This window comes from Anthonomus grandis, chromosome 16, assembly GCF_022605725.1.
Source record: "Anthonomus grandis grandis chromosome 16, icAntGran1.3, whole genome shotgun sequence".
Classification (NCBI taxonomy): domain Eukaryota; kingdom Metazoa; phylum Arthropoda; class Insecta; order Coleoptera; family Curculionidae; genus Anthonomus; species Anthonomus grandis.
Window position 1 is genome coordinate 19,865,640 of NC_065561.1, and position 18,490 is coordinate 19,884,129.

An 18,490-nucleotide genomic window follows, 5' to 3' on the forward strand; every position below is an offset into this window, starting at 1 on the left:
TTCTTTTTTACTATTACGTAACTATTTAAAAAAAAAACTTTTACCAAAATATATCTGATCATTTTGAGTGATGAATCATGGGATTTCAAATGTTTTTACTTACTCAAGGGTCTCATAAGAGAGCATAATTTAAAGTATTTTTTCTTTACAGGTGGTCCTCACAACCATGACATCTCAGATATCCCTCATCGAGTCACGGCAAACCCTCCCGACCTTCCGGGACATTGTCTTGTCGCTAACAGGATGAGCTCGTCTTCCAACACCAGCGAATCCCGACGTCAGTTCCTTTCTAGTCTCACTCCATTGGCTGCCTGCGTCAGTATGGGAGGAGTATCGCATAATGATGACTATTACTATCATCTGAGTAATCATCATCCACATCTTAATCAACCAGGTGAGTTTTTTCTCCTCTCTAAGATTGCAATGCAGATTTTTATTTCATCATCGGGTTCTTGAAATTTCGTTCGCGATGATTCAATCACAAACCAAATTCTAACTAAATAAAAAAAGTATTAAACGAACTAACAGTACAAAACAATTTTTAGGTGAACGTGTCTCGGTGGCTAGCTCAGGCACCGAATACAGCCTGGAAGACATTGAAGAGGGACTCAATAAGACTGAAGAGGAAGAGCAAAAGAGAATTGCTCCAGACGTTTTGGCCGGCACCCCGTCTGCTTCAGAGTCAGGAGACGAGTTGGCCATGTTCGTTCAACAAGATGCCGGGAGAATTGAACGAATCAAAAAGAAGTAGGTTCATGGCGCGCATATTTAATTTGACGAATCAAATTACGCGGGCAATTTCAATTGTCAAGAGGCTAGACCTAAATCAGTTAGTTAGTGGGAACCGCGGATATATGGCGGGCACTACTGCCTACCGTGTTACACTTTCTTTAATCTACGGTTCTACAATGGAATTAATTCTTAGTAGATTTTTCTATTGTCTACCGTTGTCGTTGACATTTTTTTAAAAAGGGAAAATTATGAAACTAGTACTGGCATGACCCATTTTTTGACCTTATAGATCAGAGACGATTGTGGTCATATGTCGTAAATAGAGAATGATATTTATATTTACATGTGACAGTTTTTATTTAAGTGCACATATGAACATATTGAAGACAGTCTTGGTGTCTTTAAAGAGAAAAGCTGTGTTATCCAATTCCTTGATAACTTTTAGAGCCGTTACTGTAGTACTTGGAGTTATTAATAAAAGTTATAAAATAGATTTTTCTCAAAATTTTGAAACCAAATTTGTGGTCCTACGATATTTATTTTTTATTATATTGCACTTTAAAGGGAGCATATTTCAAAAAAAAATTCGCCAAGAAGCATAAAATGCTCAAAACTCAAAAAGTAATCAAGTTAAACATTTGAAAATTTGTAGAAATATTCTTCTAATTATTTGATTACACACGTATGTCAGGATTTTTCTGTAGAATATACAGGAAATAAAAAAAAAATTAAAGTGAATTTTTTTTTCTAAAAAAAAATGTCTATAACTATAGAACTAAGACATTTAGAACGATGAAATTTTGTATAGAGGTTCTTCATTTAATTTTATTAGACACCTATTTCAGGATTTTTCTGCAGAACCTACAGGAAGTTGAAAAAAAATTCTAAGAGTGGCTAATTTCTTTTTCTTAAAAGTGACAAAGAACCAAGCACTTAAGAACCAAAACATTTATTACTCAAGAACCAAGACGTTTAGAATAATGAAATTTTGTATAGAGGTTTTTCATTTAATTTTATTAGATACCTATTTCAGGATTTTTCTGCAGAACATACAGGAAGTTAAAAATTCTTTTTTAAGAATGGCTAATTATTTTTTCTAAAAAAATTGCGAAACGTCTATAATTAGAAAACCAAGACACCTAGAATGATGAAATTTTGTACAGAGGTTCTTCATTTAATTTCATTAGACACCTATTTCAGGATTTTCCTGCAAAACATACAGGAAGTAAAAAAATTAATTTTAAGTGTATCCTATTTTTTTTTTCTAAAAAGTTGAAAAATGTCTATAAGTCGAAAACCAAGACAACTAGAATGATGAAATTTTGTCCAGAGGTTCTCCATTTAATTCCATTAGACTCCTAGTTTAGGATTTACCTTTAGAACATACAGGAAATTAAAAAAAAAATTCTAAATGTGGCTAAATTTTTTTTTCTAAAAAAATTACGAAACGTCTATAATTAGAAAACCAAGACACCTAGAATGATGAAACTTTGTACAGAGGTTCTTCATTTAATTTTAGTAGACACCTATATCAGGATTTTTCTGCAAAACATACAGGAAGTAAAAAAATAAATTTTAAGTGTATCCTATTTTTTTTTTCTAAAAAGTTGAAAAATGTCTATAAGTCGAAAACCAAGACAACTAGAATGATGAAATTTTGTCCAGAGGTTCTCCATTTAATTTCATTAGACTCCAATTTTAGGATTTACCTTTAGAACATACAGAGAATTTAAAAAAACAAATTTTAAATGTGGCTAATTTTTTTTTTAAAGTGTTAAATTGCCTATAACTCGAGAACCAAGACATTTAGAATAACGAAATTTTGCACAAAGACTCTTCATTTAATTTCATTAGACACCTGTTTCACTCCTAAGTCAGTTAAATAAGTTTTAAGGTTTAAAGTCCAAATATCGAATATTAACGTTCAATTTAGGATCACTGATAGTAGATCATTTGCACACATTCATTCGTCCTGTGGCACCTTAACTAGTGAGCTATTAATTATTATATATATTTTCTATTACAGGTACTTGCCTATGGAACAACAACAGCAATTGCAGATTCAGCTACAACAACAACAGCAACAACAACAACAACAACAAGGACAAAATCAGCCACACAAAGACAATAAACATAACGACGACGAGGATGACGAACACGACGATTACGGGTTCAACAGGCGACCCAGTGTCCGTGGAATCAAACCCAGATTCAGTACGACCACTGAAATTCTACAGCAAATTCAGAACCAGTTGCAACCACCCGCACCACCGGCCACCAGGGTACTTACCCTATATTTAGCATTATACCCCTTAATAATTTTTTAATGAATTTTTAGGTTGCTTGGCCCTATTACTCAGAGAGCGATTCAAATGCGAAGCAAAAGAACATAAATCAAGGGAATTACGCTTATATTAATGTCGGAGAGGAGGTGATAAAGAGTAGAGGTTATCCGCCTCAATATAGGCAGCAGACCACGCCTGCAGGACACGACGAGAGTTTGTATCAGAATTGTGCCAATCAGATGTGTGTTTCCAGAGAAATGTACCAAAGGTAAGGAGGAATTACCTTTAGAACTTTTTTTAGTCTGTGCCAGGTACCAAGGCATCCCAAATTTTACCACGCCATCTCGTGCTAAAATTGAGAATCATCCTATTTAGTCTGTATTAACATATAGATGGCGTGATCGCGATTGAACTTCTCCAATTTCAGAACAAATGCCAATGTGTATGTACGAACGAATAACGAGTGCTATCAATCGTTGCCGAGGCAAAGGACCGGAAGGCCCCATTCTCCCCCTCCCATGGACATGTCCAGACAATACCACCAAACCATGGTCTATATACCGTACAACCACATAGACGGGTAAGTTCTTCTTATTATAACGACTCAAATGATTATAAATTCGACTTATTTTCAGATACCAACCGGTACAGTATTACCAACACACCACCGGCTCGAGCGAGTACGTGTCGAGGGTCTCTAGTCAAAATCAAATTAACAAGCGATACGTTGAGCCGGTGTACCAGTCGTCCAGGGTGCACCATCACGGGGAGGAGCACCACCATTACAACCCCAACGTGGTTCCGCCACCGGTACCACCGAAAATGAATCGGGTGTCGTACCCAAACGGGCAGGCCCCCCCTGCCCACCACATGATGGCGGGCAGCAGAAGCGAGTCACCGTTACCGGGTAAGAATTAGTTAGTTATTGCGTTTTATGTTTAGAACTATTAAATAATAGTCAATAATTAGAAAACCAATACACCTAGAATGATGAAATTTTATATAGAGATTATTCATTTAATTTCATTGGACACCTATTTCAGAATTTTTCTGTAGAACATACACTTAAACCCTGAAGTTTCTTATATACAAAAGAAACTTATCCTATTTCCTTCACAAATTAATGTTATCAAAAATGTCCTCAAAATGTTTAGTTTGTTACAGACTTTGTGCTAAAAGTAGCGAGCAAATCATGCCTAAGGACCATTTCTCGCCCTTTCAATAAAGTGGATTTGGAGGTCCCTTCACTAATAAGGGACACAATAACCCTCCCCGTATACCGAACCGGTTCAAAAACTAAACAGTTCTTAAGCCTCCTTTAAGCTTTCGATGCTAAAATTTTCCTGTTTTTTGAAGGTTTCATATTTAAATAACCGCGTCCCAAACGACTGATGTTACGCGAGGAAAACCCGACTTAATTTTATAATGATTTTAGGTCAGTTCTCCACTGCTCGATCTACGCAAACTCCGGTCCCGTCTATGTCTCAGTGCGGATATTACCCGGGGGGCAACCCCCGGTACCGTCCGGTTCAAATCTGGCAGGGGGAGGGAAATTACGCGACTAAAGTGAACAGGCACAGTTTCCCGGCAGCTATTCCTCGGTAAATATAAGTCAGTCAATTCTTGATCCAGACTCTTCTAATGTTCCTAATTTTTAATAGATATCCTCCGGCTGACAGCATATCATTAACGGACAGCGATAGTCAGCATAGCGGTTCCATTCCGAACGGTTATAATAGACCCGACCTATCCATTCCAAACTCCCCGACTAAACCCCGGTTTATTGAAAGAGGAGTTCCCGAAGGTGCTGCGAGTGTTTCTCCACAAGATATGTCAGGTACGACTTAATATTCCTTATAAGAAGTCATTCGCCTGGAAAAGGATTGAATTTTTCGTTAATTTCAGGTGTAAGCCAAAGTTCCAATAGCACCATGACCTCACCAACGTCACCTCAAAACCCACCCGTGACTGTCACCAATCAAAAACCGGTATTTTACGCTATGAACGTTTGAAATACTCACCCGGACCATGGTACGTGGCGCAATGAATGGTAAAAGGCGGTACTTTATAGTTGAGACATAGAAGAAAAGTACGACGTAAAAACGTGGAATGTTTAATTATCCTTTTATTGAGATGAAAGGTATCAGGACATATCAGGACATTTAAAAAAAAAATAGGCATACATCACTCATTAAAATTTAATAGTGTTTTTTAGAGCAGTACAATCAAAATAAATCAGACTAAATGCATTGGAAATGATTGTATACAAGGTGTTTCAAAGCTGAGTGATTCATTCTAATACAATAACTGTACTACATCTATTAACATTCCTTCCTTCGTTTAGTATATATATGATTGTGGTATAGTTACATGGTCAATATACTTGTCCATTAATTAATGCATTGGTATCTCTTTCATTGACAATTTTTGAGAGTGTGCCTCCCAATACTGTCTTGCTACATATTCCTTATGCTTTCATAGAGTATTTCTCCCATATACTATATAATAAAGGTGTCATTTACATATTGGAACAAAAGTTAACGTGGATGCTTGATAACTAGCATCATTGAATATTTCCTATTATTAAAAACACATCGATAGTCCTAAGAGTAAATTTTAGATCTTTTTGGAGAATCTTGATGTTATCTGAGGTCCCTAAAGTTCATCATGCGCAGTTCAAGGTAACATAAATGGAATCTACTGAAGAAATCAGGTGTGGCTTAGTAGAAACCGCTAGATGGAGTCTTATGCTAATACTGTCTCTTCAGCGTGAGTAAGTGATTTAATTCACTTACTCACAAGTCTTGGAATTAAAGGGACTTTATGATGCTTAGACTTATCTTCACTATTGTAAACGGAAAATGCCGTGTCAAGACTTGGAAGTAAAAAAAGTAGAGATCTGCTCGATCGGTTAATGACAAGGGCGGGAAATTCAAAAAGTTTTGGAATTTATGGGAGAGTATGAAACTTGAATCTTTCGTCACTACTATTAACAGAGAATAACTTATCACGACTTGGAAGTAAAAAAAGTAGAGAGCTGTTCGATCGGCTATTGACAAGGGCGGGAAATTCAAAACGTCTTGGAATTTATGGAAGTTTATGAAGCTTAGATCTATCTTCACTATTATTACCAGAGAATAACTTGTCACGACTTGGAAGTAAAAAAAGTAGAGATCTGTTCGATCGGCTATTAATAAGGGCGGGAAATTCAAAACGTCTTGGAATTTATGGAAGTCTATGAAGCTTAGATCTATCTTCACTATTATTAACGGAAAATACCTTTTCAGGACTTGGAAGTAAAAGAAGTAGAGATCTGTTCGATCGGCTATTGTTACAGGCGGGAAATTTAAAAAGTCTTGGAATTTTTCTGAGAGTCTGTGAAGTTTAGATCTATCTTCACTATTATTAACAGAGAATAATTTTTGTCACGACTTGGAATTAAAAAAAGTAGAGATCTGTTCGATCGGCTGTTAATAAGGGCGGAAAATTCAAAAAGTCTTGGAATTTATGGAAGTTTATGAAGCCTAGATCTATCTTCACTTTTATTAACGGAGAATACCTTTTCAGGACTTGGAAGTAAAAGAAGTAGAGATCTGTTCGATCGGCTATTGTTAAGGGCGGGGAATTTAAAAAGTATTGGAATTTCTGAGAGTCTGTGAAGTTTAGATCTATCTTCACTATTATTAACAGAGAATAATTTTTGTCACGACTTGGAATTAAAATAAGTAGAGATCTGTTCGATCGGCTGTTAATAAGGGCGGGAAATTCAAAACGTCTTGGAATTTATGGAAGTCCATGAAGATTAGATCTATCTTCACTATTATTAACGGAGAATACCTTTTCAGGACTTGGAAGTAAAAGAAGTAGAGATCTGCTCGATCGGCTATTGTTAAAGGCGGGAAATTTAAAAAGTCTTGGAATTTCTGAGAGTCTGTGAAGTTTAGATCTATCTTCACTATTATTAACAGAGAATAATTTTTGTCACGGCTTGGAATTAAAAAAAGTAGAGATCTGCTCGATCGGCTATTGACAAGGGCGGCAAATTCAAAAAGTCTTGGAATTTATAGAAGTCTATGAAGCTTAGATCTATCTACACTATCTATCTACATTATTAACGAAGAATAACTTTCATGACTTGGAAGTAAAAAAAGTAGAAATCTATTCTATCGACTATTGACAAGAGCGGGAAATTCAAAAAGTCTTGGAATTTGTGGAAGTTTATGAAGCTTAGATCTTTTTTCACTATTGTTAAAGGAGAAAAACTTGTCACGACTTGGAAGTAAAAAAAGTAGAGATCTGTTTGATCGGCTATTGATAAGGGCGGGAAATTGAAAAAGTCTTGGAATTTCTGGGAGTCTATGAAGCTTAGATCTACCTTCACTATTATTAACGGAGAATAACTTGTCACGACTTGGAACTAAAAAAGTAGACATCTGTTTGATCGGCTATTGACAGGAGCGGGAAATTCAAAACGTCTTGGAATTTCTGGGAGTCTATGAAGCTTAGACTTATTTTCACTGTTGTTAAGGGAGAATATCTTATCACGACTTGAAAGTAAAAAAAGTAGAAATCTGTTTGATCGGCTATTGATAAGGGCGGGAAATTCAAATAGTCTTGGAATTTCTGAGAATCTATAAAGCTTAGATATATCTTCACTATTATATACGGAGAATACCTTGTCTTGACTTGGAATTAAAAAAAGTAGAGATCTGTTCGATCGGCTATTGACAAGGGCGGCAAATTCAAAAAGTCTTGGAATTTGTGGAAGTCTACCAAGCTTAGACTTATTTTCAACATTGTTAATGAAGAAGATCTTGTCATGACTTGGAAATGACAAAAGTAGAGATCTGTTCGATCGACTATTAATAAGGGCGAGAAATTAAAAAAAAATCTTGGAATTTATGGAAGTCTATGAAGCTTAGATTTATAAACGGAGAATACCTTGTCATGACTTGGAAGTAAAAAAAGTAGAGATCTATTCGATCGGCTGTTAACAAAAGCGGGAAATTCAAAATGTCATGGTATTTTTGGCAATTTATGACTCTTATACTCACGGAGTGAGTGACAGTTATTTGACCCTCTTAAATGTTCTTTTTCCGCTTCACCTTTGTCAACTTAAAAAGCCTTGTCAGGATTTAGAGACAAAAAAAAGAAGAGATCTGTTCGATCGGCTATTGACAAGGGCGGGAAATTCAAAAAGTGTTTAAATTAGTGGGAGTTTATGACGCTGTTTTAAATAATCTTTTGCTGCTTTATTACTGTTAACTGAAAATTCCTTAACAGGGCTTGCCGGTAAAAAAAAAGAAGAGATCTGTTCTATCAATTATTTTGAATAGCGGGAAATTCAAAATAACGTTTACTCTTAATAATAAATAACTCAGCTTTGAAACATCCTATTTTATGATTAAACCCCTTTTTTTACGTACTACTTTTCTTAAAACGTTTATTTGGCAAGAGTGTACACAAAGTGGACAAAAGGGATTTGCAATTCTCATAAATTATTTATTAAAAAAAGTCGTATTTTGTAAAATTGAATTGATAGTATTAAACAATATAAGTAGGTTATAATAACCGGATATAATAAATATTTTGGGGCAGAAAAGTTGCTTTAAAAGCAACACCACTTTTATTCATATACTTGATAGTTATATGACTTTAAATGTACTTCTATATGTGTGTGCTTGTTACTTAAAAAAAAAATAATACAGATAATAATTATTATTGTTATATTCGTCTATATAATAATAAATGTAGCTTTAAGTCGATTTTTAATGATTTTCAAAAGTTTATATATATATATATATATTTTTTTTGTTTATAGTTATTTTATATAGAAACGTTCTGTCAAAGTTTGGTTGTTACGTATGGGGTGTTTATAAGGGATAAAAGGTCTTATTTTGACCCAGGATTAGTTTTTTTGCTGCATTGATTGGGTTATTTATTGTTTTCATAACTCAAAAGCTACTCAACCTATACATTTGAAAATTCGTATACTGATTCTCGGTTTAAATTGACCTATTTCAGCGTTTTAAACACAATCCAATTAGCAAAAAAACTAATATAAGGTTTTCCTTTATGTCGCAATGTACTTGATCAGTTGTAAATTAAATATTGACATTTGTAGACTAGTAATTGTTGCCAAAAAAGAAGAGATTCCAATACCAAAGTATTATTAGTTAGATAAGTGTTATATTGACCAAATACTGAATTAATTTAAAAAAAAATGATCGGGTGTCTTTAGGAGCTACTAAAATGGTTTCTTTGCATAGATCTGATGACGTTATATGATTGCAATCGTCAATGGTTGCGTTCTTATTATGAAACCAAATTGTGATTACAAAAGTGACAAAGTTACTTTAAATTGTTAGTAAAGAAAAGGTATTATCAGTATATAGTGAATCATATAACTTATTTTATTCATTGGTAGGAGATCGTAATCCCAAAGTGGGACCCAGTATATTTGTTTATTGATAATATGATGATATTTACAAGTGAGAGCTCTTGAAAAATCGGTCTAAAAGTGTAATTTTTGTATTCAGAGGTAAAACATGCTTTAATCAATTTCTCATTGGATATTGTGTGCTCTACGTTGTTGTCAAAAAAGTCGATTGAAGCCCTACATTAATAATAATCTATTAACAAAAATTAATTTGATTAAGTTGTCTGTTTTGTTTCGGATCTCTATAACATATTTTATACCGTTACTGTAGAAATAATTAATAACAAATTGTTTGTAAGATTCCCTGATGACATAAATAAATCGATTGTATACACATATTTGATCGTTTCAATTTTTACTCAATATATCGGTGTGATTCACTTGCACTCCAATATAACAGCCGCGAATTAACAGGGCGACATCTAGAGGAGACACGTGGAAGTTAGCGTAGAAAGCTCTCGCCGCTAGGTGGCAAGTTGAATATTGGCGCGATTTTTGAATAGAGATAAGTCGTAAGTAATGAATTCTATAATTCAACCAATCGTTCATGGCTACACTACCTGGAGTTAAAAAAGTATTCCATGGGTCAACTGCTTGGAATTAGAAAATCATTCCACGGATCAATTGCCTGGAATATTAAAACAATTGTGCCAGGCTGTCTGGAATTAAAAATTCCTGATGATGTCTCTAGGGAATTAAGACTAACTTAGCTCTAAAATTTGCTCGACTTAATAAATCAGGGAAATTCAATCATATACTTTCGTTCATCTTTGGAGTGTCACTTTCTCTGTCGTACATTCTGGCACCTGTGTATCAAATCACTCACTCCTCTCATCACTCCTCTTTGCTTGCCATATAGTCATTATAGGCGTCGAACTCTATGCAATTGCATTCGAGTTTTTGTTTTCTCTAAATCCACCAAATAATAATGTAACGATCCTAAAAGCTGCGAGCGAGCGCCAAATACACCAAGCGACATCTAGAGGAAACACATTTAAGATTAGTGTAAAAAATTCTCGCCGCTAGGTGGCCAGTTAAAGTCTGGATATTGGCGCGACTTTTGAATCGAGATAAGTCGTAGGAAAGTATATAAATGTTTTTAGTGGTCCTAAGTTTAGTGTATACACGTGCATGATTATACATAAAATTATTACTCATTCATTATAATCATTCATGATTCAACGGCCTGAAACTAAAAAATCATTCAACTACGTAAAGTAATAAAACAACTAGACTACAGAGTTAAAAAAGGATTCCAACTGCCTGGAATTCAAAAATCCTGATAACATAAATAAATCGATTATATGTACAGATTTCATTGTTTCAATATTTACTTTAGAGAGTATAAATCCCTGTAACCTCCAGCATTCGGTTCCTAATGACCCACCAAGTGTCTGCACCTCTGTCGTTTATTCTGGAACCTGTGTAATAAATAACTCTTAATTTACTAGAACCCTTCCACTGTTGAACTCTTTTTCACTTTTTGCTCTCCCTAAATCCGTCAAACAATAATGTAACGATCTTAGAAACTTCAAACGAGTGACGACATCTAGAGGAGACACGTGGAAGATTAGCGTAGAAAGGTCTCGCCGCTAGGTGGCCAGTTGAAGCCCGAATATTGGCGCGACTTTTGAATCGACAAAATCCATTAAGGAAATAAATATTTTTGGGAGCCTGTTAGGCCGTTGTGTTTAGTGCATAACACATGATTTATACATAAAATTATTAAAAATCCTACAGTTCAACCAATAATTCATGGCTCGACTGTCTGGAATTGAAAAATTATTCTGCGGTTCAACTATGTGGAATTTCCTTAAAGTAGTAAGCAATAAGCACGTGTTGTTAAATAAAAAAAATAAAAATAAAAAAATATAAAAAAAAATAATTATAATTAATCAATAAAAATTTATTACTTTAATATTGCTTTAATTATACTTGGATTAAATGAAATTTGAATGGAGGGATGGGGAATAACAGGAAGGAAAAAGGAGAGTAAAGATATGGGGAGTGAGGATTAGAAAGTGGGTACAAGGGAACCAATGGAAGGAGGGAGACTTACTATAGGCTATGGAGACAGCTCAGGGGATCTTCTCAAAGGGAAGCCGACTAGCACTAACCACTTTGGTAGAGTGGCGTGGATTCAACAAGAGATCAATAAAATATAAGCGCCACCTGTTTTATCCCAGATGGATAAGAAAATCCCGATGACCAAGAAAACAGGAAATTACTAAAAGCACTATAGGACCTATAAACCTGAAAGAAAATCTCACAAGGAAGAACAGACAGTTTTAAGTGAATCTATATTAAAAGAAAAATTAATAATCAAACTTATTATTCTAAGAACAAGTTATGTTGCCCTTCCTAAATATAGTGTTTATATCAAAACTAAAATCTTGTATTATGTTGTTTGGGGCTAAAAGTTTGCATGAGTACCTTCGAAATAGGCCTATTTATCCAGTTTACAAGATCTATACGGTCTATTTCAATAAAATAACTAATATGTACCTAGTTATTATGAAACTATTCAAAACAATGGTGTGGTAGTAAAATCTAATGATGAGAGTGGTAGCAATGTAATTTTGAGGTTAGTATTTAATCTAATATACTACAGTAAAGCTAATGAATATTGACAGGACTTTGGTTTACTGGTTAGGTTGTTTTACTGACTGCATGGTTCACTAAACGTCACAAACATTAATCAAACCTGGCTCCAAAAGGGCTGCATAATTGCGATGGGGGACCTGGGTGGATCGGTTTAACAGTGAATGTCAATGTAAATGTTGTGGACGTTATTGGAGTAGATGAGTGGATATTTCTACCTCTCATAATCGTGGATAAAGACCATACTGGGGGATAAAAGAAAAAAGCCAATGGAATTGGCCTTTTCTCGGGAACACAAAACTGGACACTTGAACAAAGAACCTTGAAAAAGTTGGGATTTAACTACACCACTTATAATCCTGCACTATTGCAGTATGGCATTTAGTATCCACAAACTAAAATACCCAAAAGGTGAGTTTTCAACTTTTCATGGGAGTAAAATCGGCAAAATTACCAAGAAACAACCTTCTTCAAAGGCTTGTTCTTCAAGACTCCTAGAGGTCAAAGATTTTCGCGCCAGAAATGGTTTTAGTAGGGATATATGAGAATGAGCTGGGATCTTATTGGCTAGGATATGACTTCTGACATTAGTGAAATCAAAACAATTAAAAAAAATTATGATGTTATGATTAATAATTTGAGTTTCATCATAAGGGTTGAAAATTATTGATATCAAAAATATAATTAATACTGAAATGATAACTGTTGATTTTATTAATTTTAGCACCAGAATAACTTAGGAATTGCCTCTTAAAGTTCTATAATCGAGCTATGCTTTCGCTAACATTTTAGATTCATTTTATTTTCTTATTCTTTATGTATCTGACGAAAATAAACTGTAACAGTGTCAACAACTGTACTATTCTTAGTTTATTCAGTTTTTCTTTTGAAAGATGATGCTTTTATTATGCAGTTATATGGACAAAGTTTCTTGAGTACCAATAGTTTCTATTTGATCCTCTATTAGTAGTTGATCCCTCTCTACGAGGCCTTACTACCCAAATAACTTCTTCTGCATATTTAGGGCTTCTGCTACACTAATTTAGTATTTCTTCCAGGCAGTTGAGTACTTCAAACTAGCTCGCCAATGTCATAGAAGGCACAAAGCTGTAACTCAACTACCTGGACGAATAAATTTATTTCTTCCAAGCAATTGAGTGCTTTAAACCATTTCACTAAGACCATAGAGTGCACGAAGCTATAACTGCATTCTCTGGAAGAATTTGATTATATCTTCCAGGCAATTGAGTGCTTTAAGTAAGCTCTTATCATTTAATTGATAAACTAATAAAATAACCTTAAAGTGTTCACTTATATATACCGGCCTGGTCAACGAAGGTGCGTCGTCTACTAACTTATAGGCACTCAAGTAACAAATTTGCTATACCGGTATATGAACTCGTATACCACATAAATTGTAAAAAATTATGTTAATTATTGATTATTTTAATTTAGTTGGCAATGATTGCTTGTCGAGTTGACAACTTACTGTCGAGTAGAGAGAAACATGGATTGTCATTATATAGATTCTCTTTTGTGTACTTGTTTTTTGGGATTGATGATGGTATTGTCCAGTTGGTTGGGGTGTACAACCGAATTTTACACGGTATGTTCCAACTATATCCAGTTAACGATAAAATTAATTTTAGTTGGAACTTTTACGGGTATTTCAGTGCTGATAATGATAAAAAATCGCATGCGATTAAAAACGATTTCACAGGTACGACTTATGCGTTTCAATTTGTTATTTATTATTAATCAATTTATTTTTAGGTTATAGAGTCTACGTTCGCCATCATTTATATCGTTGCAGCAGTTTCAGTTTTCCAACAAATACACTGAAATTTAATTGAAAAAATATACGACTCATTAGTTATTACGACTTTTTGGGTTTTATTACTTCTCGAAACTCCCTACGAACTAAATAAGAAAAAAATGTCCCCTGTCTTAGACATATTATGGGCTTTAGAGAAAACTAAGGAAATTTGAACCTTTCACTAGAACTATTCATCCTCTTCTCACATACGAAATAATTTGTTATGTTTATTATTCGTTTAGGTGTAAATGAAAACACCTGCAGACGCAAGCAAGTATCATCCGCAAACAGATTAAATAATTTTCCTGATTTATTAAGTCAGGTAAGGTTAAGAACAACAGTGCACTCAGAACTGAGTCAGTATTCCAGTCTTCAGACGGTCTGTAGCTTAGTTCCAGACAGTTTATAGTCCAGTTGTTTCAATATTCCAGACAATTGATCCATGAAATTATTTTTCAATTCCAGGCAGTTAAGTCATGATGTTGAATTATAGAATCCTTAATAATTTCATGTACAACGTATTTATTGCACACAATTATTTACATAGTATTCATTTCCTACGACTTTTCTCAATTTAAAAGTCGCGCCAATATTCAACTGGCTGCCTAGCGGCGACAGCTTTTTACTCTAATTTTCCCCGTATCTCCTCTAGATGTCGCCACTCGCTCGAAATGTTTAAGAACTTTAACTAAATTGTTTTTTGCTGTTTTACCGCATTACATTATTAATTGACGGGATTTATAGGAAGCAAAAATTCAAGTGCAACTGGATAGAGTTCGTAATGACTAGATGGTAAGCAAAAAGGAGTTGAATGATTCTAAATTTGATACCCATGCTCCAGAATGTACGAGAGAGTAAGTGTTATTGCAGAGTGACTTTCCCTGACTTATTAAGTCGAGCAAGGCTTGGAGCCAAAGTGGACTCAGAATAGAGTCAGTAGATTCCCTCCCTTGTGATACATATATCGGTTGGACAAAAATCTACGAGACATTATCAGGAATGATTTTTCAATTACAGGCAGTTGAGTTTTTATTAATTTTATGTACAACCCGTATAATTTACACGTGTCCACATTAAAAACAATGAGTTAAGACTACTAAAAACATTTATTTACGCAATATTTACTTCCTGCGACTTATCTCGATTCAAAAGTCGCGCCAATTTTTAGACTTCAACTGGCCATCTAGCGGCGAGAGCTTTTTATGATAACCTTTTAAGCCACAGAATATTTTTTAAATTCCAGAGAGTTAAGTTATAGCTTTGTGCACTCTATGATCGTCGCGAGCTGGTTTACTGGCGCACTCAACTGCCTGGAAGAACCAAGTCTATTATTCCAGGCAGTTGTAGTAAATAATAGACTTAGTTCTTCCAGATAGTTGTAGCAGCCTTAAAGGCACAATGACTGAAGGTTCATCGGACCAAAAAATAATTAGTTAGTACCTGGAAACAGTCTATTTTTCTAGGCAGTTGAGTTATAGCTTTAACTATTCTATATGACCTTAGTGAGCTGAACTCATTTATTGGTTACTTGATACGAAATCGGCCAAAGTTAATAATCCTCTGCCGCCGTTAATTATTAGAAGATTTCCAGTCTTGACGATGAATCTGTTTCATTCTTACGATGATCCAGTCAGTGGAAATTTCCAAAACTATATTGCATAATTGGTACTACTAAGCTTCCTATTGCGCTTCCATTTTGTATTTACCTGCTAGTTTAGTATGCAGGATTTTTCATACTTTTCTTTTCGGCCTCGTTTATTCTAAGATACATGCAAGACATATGTGTTCTGATTGAGGAGCAGGGATGAAAAGATCCAGAATATCGCTAGTGCACTCAACTACTGCCTGGAAGAAATTGATTATTCCTTCTAGGCAGTTGAGTGCTTTGAATCTCACCTAAAGCGATGACTCTAAAAGACGTACAAGAATCTACTAAAAATAATTCAAGTGCTGTGGAACTTAAGGATATAAAGGATATCAAGCTATCACTAAAACCAAACAATCCAATAATCGAGTCTCTTTTCAATGCATAGATGTAGATTTTGCAAGTCCTTTTCTCAACAACAAATATATTGTCATGTAGATGAATATTCTAGACATCCAATAATTGAAGTCGTAAATTCAACTAGATTTTCATGTTTAAAACCTATTTCCCTTTAACTTTTAAATCAAAAATTCATGTAAGTTACGATTCAACTGCCTGGAAGAATTTGACTATTTCTTCTAAGCAGTTGAGTGTTTTATACTAGCTCAGTAAGGCCCCAGAGTGCACAAAACTATGACTCAACTGCCTGGAAGTATAAACTTAGTTCTTCCTGGACTTTAGACTTGTTTTAATACTTTTCCAAGTCGCACTTTTAACTAGTAAATATGATCAAAGGGGAGTTACGACTAACGCGTTTGTTTTGTTTTATATATTTAAAAATACCAGTTTTCATATTATTTCTTTACATGTTTAACATCTTTTTCGATTCCTAATAATTTTTCAGCGACCCCCAAGAAGTAAACTCCTTGTATTATGGCATATAAGGGGGCGATGACGATTAGGCGGCAGGCACCACCCTTGAAAAACGCCCTGATTCCTTCGTTTTGTAAAATATCCCTATAAGAAAGAATGATCAGTTCTAAAATCTGAATTCTGAACCTTTTCAATGCTTATAATTACTTGAAGGCACCCCAAACGCTTGCGTAGGATTTGTCCGCTTTGGCTTTACTGAGTGATTGAATTCGAGTCTTTATGACGTCACATGGGGTCATTAAGAAGGCAGCGGTCCCACCAGCTCCCATTCCCGATATAAAGGACCAATAAAACTTGGCATCCCCTTTAACAAACAATCGTTACATTTAAGCATAAGACTTTATTAGATTAGTACCTGATCCATCGGGTTTTCTAGGTCCATACCGATCCAACGCAGCAAAAAGTGGAAAATATATCATACAAAAAGGTACGTCTCTGGCCCAACAAGCAACTATTCCTTTAAAAAGCCCAGTGACGCCCCTTTGCCTTATGATGTCCATGGTGATTTTTGTCGCTGATATTTTGGGAATGATTGCTCTACCAGTTTTCGGATCTTAATAGGGACCAAAGGGGTTTTATGGGGTGGAACAAATTATTTGAAATGTTTACCAATTTTTGCGTCCATTGCCGCGATCCTTCCCGCATCCTGCAACTGGATCTTAAGAAGTTCCATTGGTGTGGTAACGAAAACATGAGCGACACCCGCCAGTGCTGCTGCTACCGTTTGCCGAAATACTGTTAAGTTACTAAGGAGTGAAATTAGTGTAAAATAAATTATTATGGAAGTCTAATGATTGACATACTTTTGTGCGTCTTTAAAGTGATAACGGAAGAAATCGTTGGCCGCTAATTTGACTGCTTTTTCAGGTGTAACCAGTAGGATAAGGACGCCTGAGCCTCGGTACATTCCACGTAATCCCTCTGACGCGAAAATTTTTTTAAAGGCATCCGGTCTAAATATAATACATGAAAAACAGAACCATAAGATATAATAGATCCTTACATGCCTGAGTACATCATTTTTCCATCTTTACCAACAGACTGTTTCTGAAGTCGAGTTTTAACTAAATCCAACGGAAACGTACATGCGACCCCAACAATCCCTGCTATGCCCCCATTTAAAATCTTAGGTAGTAACCTTTAATATTAATAAATTAATTTGCAATAAATAATTAAAACTTTTAAGGGGACTTACGTGAACTGTTTCTGATTTTCCGCCATTATAATAAATTTCTCTAAAATAAATAAAGATCACTTAAAACGCCACACTGAATCGTGTTACCCTAGTGTTATATAATTGCGTCTACATAGAACATTAGAAAATTATTTATGGTTTTACATAGGTGAGCTATAAAAGTAACAATGCTCTGGCCAATCATTTTTATTATTAAAAATCGTCAACTTAATGCTTTATTACTATTCATTTTTTAATTGAAAGTACTTTGAATACAATGCAGTTAGTATATGGCACTTACCAGATCCAAGATGTGTAAGGCAAAATTTTAAAATAATTCCCTTAAATCATGTAAGACAAATAAATATCAGAATTTTAAGCCTCAAATCATTTAAAATAATTATAGAAAATAGGAAAATTCAGTTGCGTACAAATAATACGTTTAACTATGACATATTTTTTGATTAATAAAATGACACTGATTAATATGTTACGCGGTTCACACAATTCTACATAAATTATGTACAAATCAGGTGGTATATATATTAGAATAATAAAAGAAGAGAATACTGAGAATACCAGAGAGGATCTATACATATGTAGGCATATACACATGCAAAACTATAAGAAATTAATCATGTACAACTGAAGAAATATAAACTATTTCATGACTTTTCAGGACAAAACGTTCACAGGGGGATTAACAACTCTATTGAAGCACATAGAAAAAAGAGTGAATTCTAATATCCAAATACAGACTGCACCGTTAATTTAATTAACATTTAAACACCACTATGTTGAAGTCTTAAACTAGACTAATCAATAAGCAGAATGGCCAACTTCATTGTGCTTTCTGTATTTTTATGTAAGGGTGGGTTATTAATAATAAGGAATTAAAACTGCTCCAGATAAATATGACGAATTG

General features: G+C 34.6%; 2 protein-coding genes and 1 long non-coding RNA gene across 4 annotated transcripts in view; 2 read left to right on the forward strand and 1 right to left on the reverse strand.

Moving 5' to 3' along the window:
* LOC126745652 (uncharacterized) overlaps positions 1–9,794 on the forward strand; it is a 70,781-nt gene extending 60,987 nt beyond the window's left edge. For both annotated transcript variants that reach the window (XM_050453590.1, XM_050453591.1), the window contains exons 11-19: positions 152–394; positions 546–747; positions 2,759–3,014; positions 3,071–3,285; positions 3,445–3,597; positions 3,653–3,924; positions 4,453–4,618; positions 4,679–4,854; positions 4,923–9,794. In XM_050453590.1, coding sequence (XP_050309547.1) covers positions 152–394; positions 546–747; positions 2,759–3,014; positions 3,071–3,285; positions 3,445–3,597; positions 3,653–3,924; positions 4,453–4,618; positions 4,679–4,854; positions 4,923–5,029 — 1,790 coding nt within the window. In that variant the 3' untranslated portion in view covers positions 5,030–9,794. The remainder of the gene's footprint in view (positions 1–151; positions 395–545; positions 748–2,758; positions 3,015–3,070; positions 3,286–3,444; positions 3,598–3,652; positions 3,925–4,452; positions 4,619–4,678; positions 4,855–4,922) is intronic.
* Positions 9,795–13,563: 3,769 nt separating this feature from the next.
* Positions 13,564–13,940, forward strand: LOC126745443 (uncharacterized). Its single transcript, XR_007663544.1, has 2 exons — positions 13,564–13,777; positions 13,831–13,940. It is a non-coding gene; the product is annotated as an uncharacterized LOC126745443 (long non-coding RNA).
* A 2,332-nt stretch (positions 13,941–16,272) lies between these two features.
* Positions 16,273–18,032, reverse strand: LOC126745724 (mitochondrial glutamate carrier 1-like). Its single transcript, XM_050453702.1, has 8 exons — positions 17,867–18,032; positions 17,587–17,626; positions 17,395–17,529; positions 17,195–17,344; positions 17,001–17,137; positions 16,747–16,944; positions 16,539–16,695; positions 16,273–16,475 (listed from the first exon to the last, which is right to left on the reverse strand). Exons 2-8 carry the CDS (start codon positions 17,610–17,612, stop codon positions 16,313–16,315), a joined length of 966 nt encoding a protein of 321 aa, XP_050309659.1. The 5' UTR covers positions 17,613–17,626; positions 17,867–18,032; the 3' UTR covers positions 16,273–16,312.
* Between the last annotated feature and the right edge of the window lie 458 nt (positions 18,033–18,490).

Coding starts and splice junctions, on each gene's coding strand:
- LOC126745724 (XM_050453702.1), bottom strand. CDS start 17,612: ATGGCGGAAAATCAGAAACAGTTCAC. Junction 17,138..17,194: donor CACTTTAAAGACGCACAAAA/GTATGTCAATCA, acceptor TTCACTCCTTAG/TAACTTAACAGTATTTCGGC. Junction 16,476..16,538: donor AGCGTTTGGGGTGCCTTCAA/GTAATTATAAGC, acceptor TCTTTCTTATAG/GGATATTTTACAAAACGAAG.